Source organism: Penaeus monodon, chromosome 30, assembly GCF_015228065.2.
Source record: "Penaeus monodon isolate SGIC_2016 chromosome 30, NSTDA_Pmon_1, whole genome shotgun sequence".
NCBI classification, from domain to species: Eukaryota; Metazoa; Arthropoda; class Malacostraca; order Decapoda; family Penaeidae; genus Penaeus; species Penaeus monodon.
This window is the reverse complement of record NC_051415.1, coordinates 3,225,146-3,226,774: the sequence shown is the minus strand read 5'-3', so window position 1 is coordinate 3,226,774 and position 1,629 is coordinate 3,225,146. Positions and strand designations below refer to the sequence as shown.

Genomic DNA, 1,629 nt, shown 5'->3' with positions numbered 1-1,629 from the left:
GATAATGTATTAGGAGATTCAGGTTTACTCTTTTGTTAAGATATTGTATGTGGAGATTTATCTTAATAGGATATGTCTGTCGTTGCTAATTAGAATCAACCGATTTATCAGAAACTAAGCAAATTGAAATTCTGTACGAAATAACCAGCCTTAAAGATAATGATAGAAAAAAAGTCAATTAACAGCTCCACCCATAAAAAAACAGAGAGAGAGAAAAAAAACAGTTGCAACCACCATATACCTCTGCATAAAAACAACAACAAAAAACGTCATACAACCACCATATACCTCTGCATAAAAACAACAAAAAAAAAGTCATACAACCACCATATACCTCTGCATAAAACAACAACAACAAAACGTCATACACCCTCCTTCCCCGTCCCCCTCCTGTTATACAGAAGCGACCAACGCACCAACCCTCATCTCCTCTCCTCTCCTCCCACCCACCAGGCAGGCCTCATGTGGTCCAAGAAACACTGTGACAACCAACCCAACACGACTGACCTGAAGGAGGTCATTGGCAACTTCCTCGAGTACATCCAGTTCTACAAGATCCCCGCCAACATCCTCATGAAGGAGATCCACCCGCTCGGGCTCGTGCCTTACCACATCATCATGAACGCTCTGGCTTATCAGGTGAGGGGTAAGGGGGGTTGTGGAGTGCTGTTGGGGAGAGGGGAGAGGGAGTGAGGAGGGAGAGGGGTAGGAATAGAGGGTGAGAAGGGAGGGAGGGGGAGGGGTAGGTTGAGAGGGTGAGATGGTGGGAAGGAGAGGGAGAGGGGAGGTTGAGAGGGAAAGGGTGGGAGGAGGAGGAAAAAAGGTTGAGAGGGTGGAGGGAGAGGGAGGATAAAAGGGTGAGAGGTGAGGGTGGAGGGGGGGTGGAGGGGTAGGAATGGAAGGGGAGAGGTGAAGAAGGTGGAGGAACACCCGGATTTAAGGGGGAGGAGGGGCGCAGGTGAAGGGTGAGGTGGCACAAGGTTCAGGGTGAGAAAGGGAGAGGTAGAGGGGGATGGGAGCACAGGGTCAAGGGTGAAGGGCGTGGCGGGGTAGGGCGCAAGGGTTCAAGGTGAGAGTGAAGGGGCAAAGGTCATACAGGGAAGGTGGAGAGTGGAGGGGCTGATAACGGGGAATCCACACTTGCATCTGTCTCATCTTTTGCAACATAGGAAACACGCAGACCATTCGGAATGCATTCACACACGTAGCCTGATATTTGAGGTTTGACAGGACAATGTTTAGCACATAACTCACTTTCAGATTATTGTTTGAATGGACATAGTTTCGCATACCTCAAATGCTTTGGAAAAAAAAACATGCATGTACATAGAGGCTTATATATTTCATTAGCACCTGTGATATGTCGGGCATTATTGTGGGATAAGTACCAGTGGTTTACTGAAATCATTTATTATTATAGCGTGAAAGAAAATACAAATCCTCCTTCACTGTACTTTCTATACTAACTCTCCCCATTGTTTTTCTTTTATTTCTTATTATTATTAGTCCATTTAAGAGAAACAATTTACACCTGTTATTCCAGTTTTTAACTTATTTGGTATTTATATATCAAGCTTTTCTTATTCCACGATTCCCAACCAAAGATCTCTCTCCCCAAGCGCTTCATAA

The 1,629-nt window shown here is 45.4% G+C and overlaps 1 protein-coding gene across 1 annotated transcript in view; it reads left to right on the top strand.

The window, feature by feature from the left end:
- Positions 1-1,629, top strand: part of LOC119592270 (serine-enriched protein-like) — a 38,500-nt gene that overhangs the window by 17,306 nt on the left and 19,565 nt on the right. The window contains 1 exon segment of the mRNA XM_037941100.1: positions 454-639. Coding sequence (XP_037797028.1) covers positions 454-639 — 186 coding nt within the window.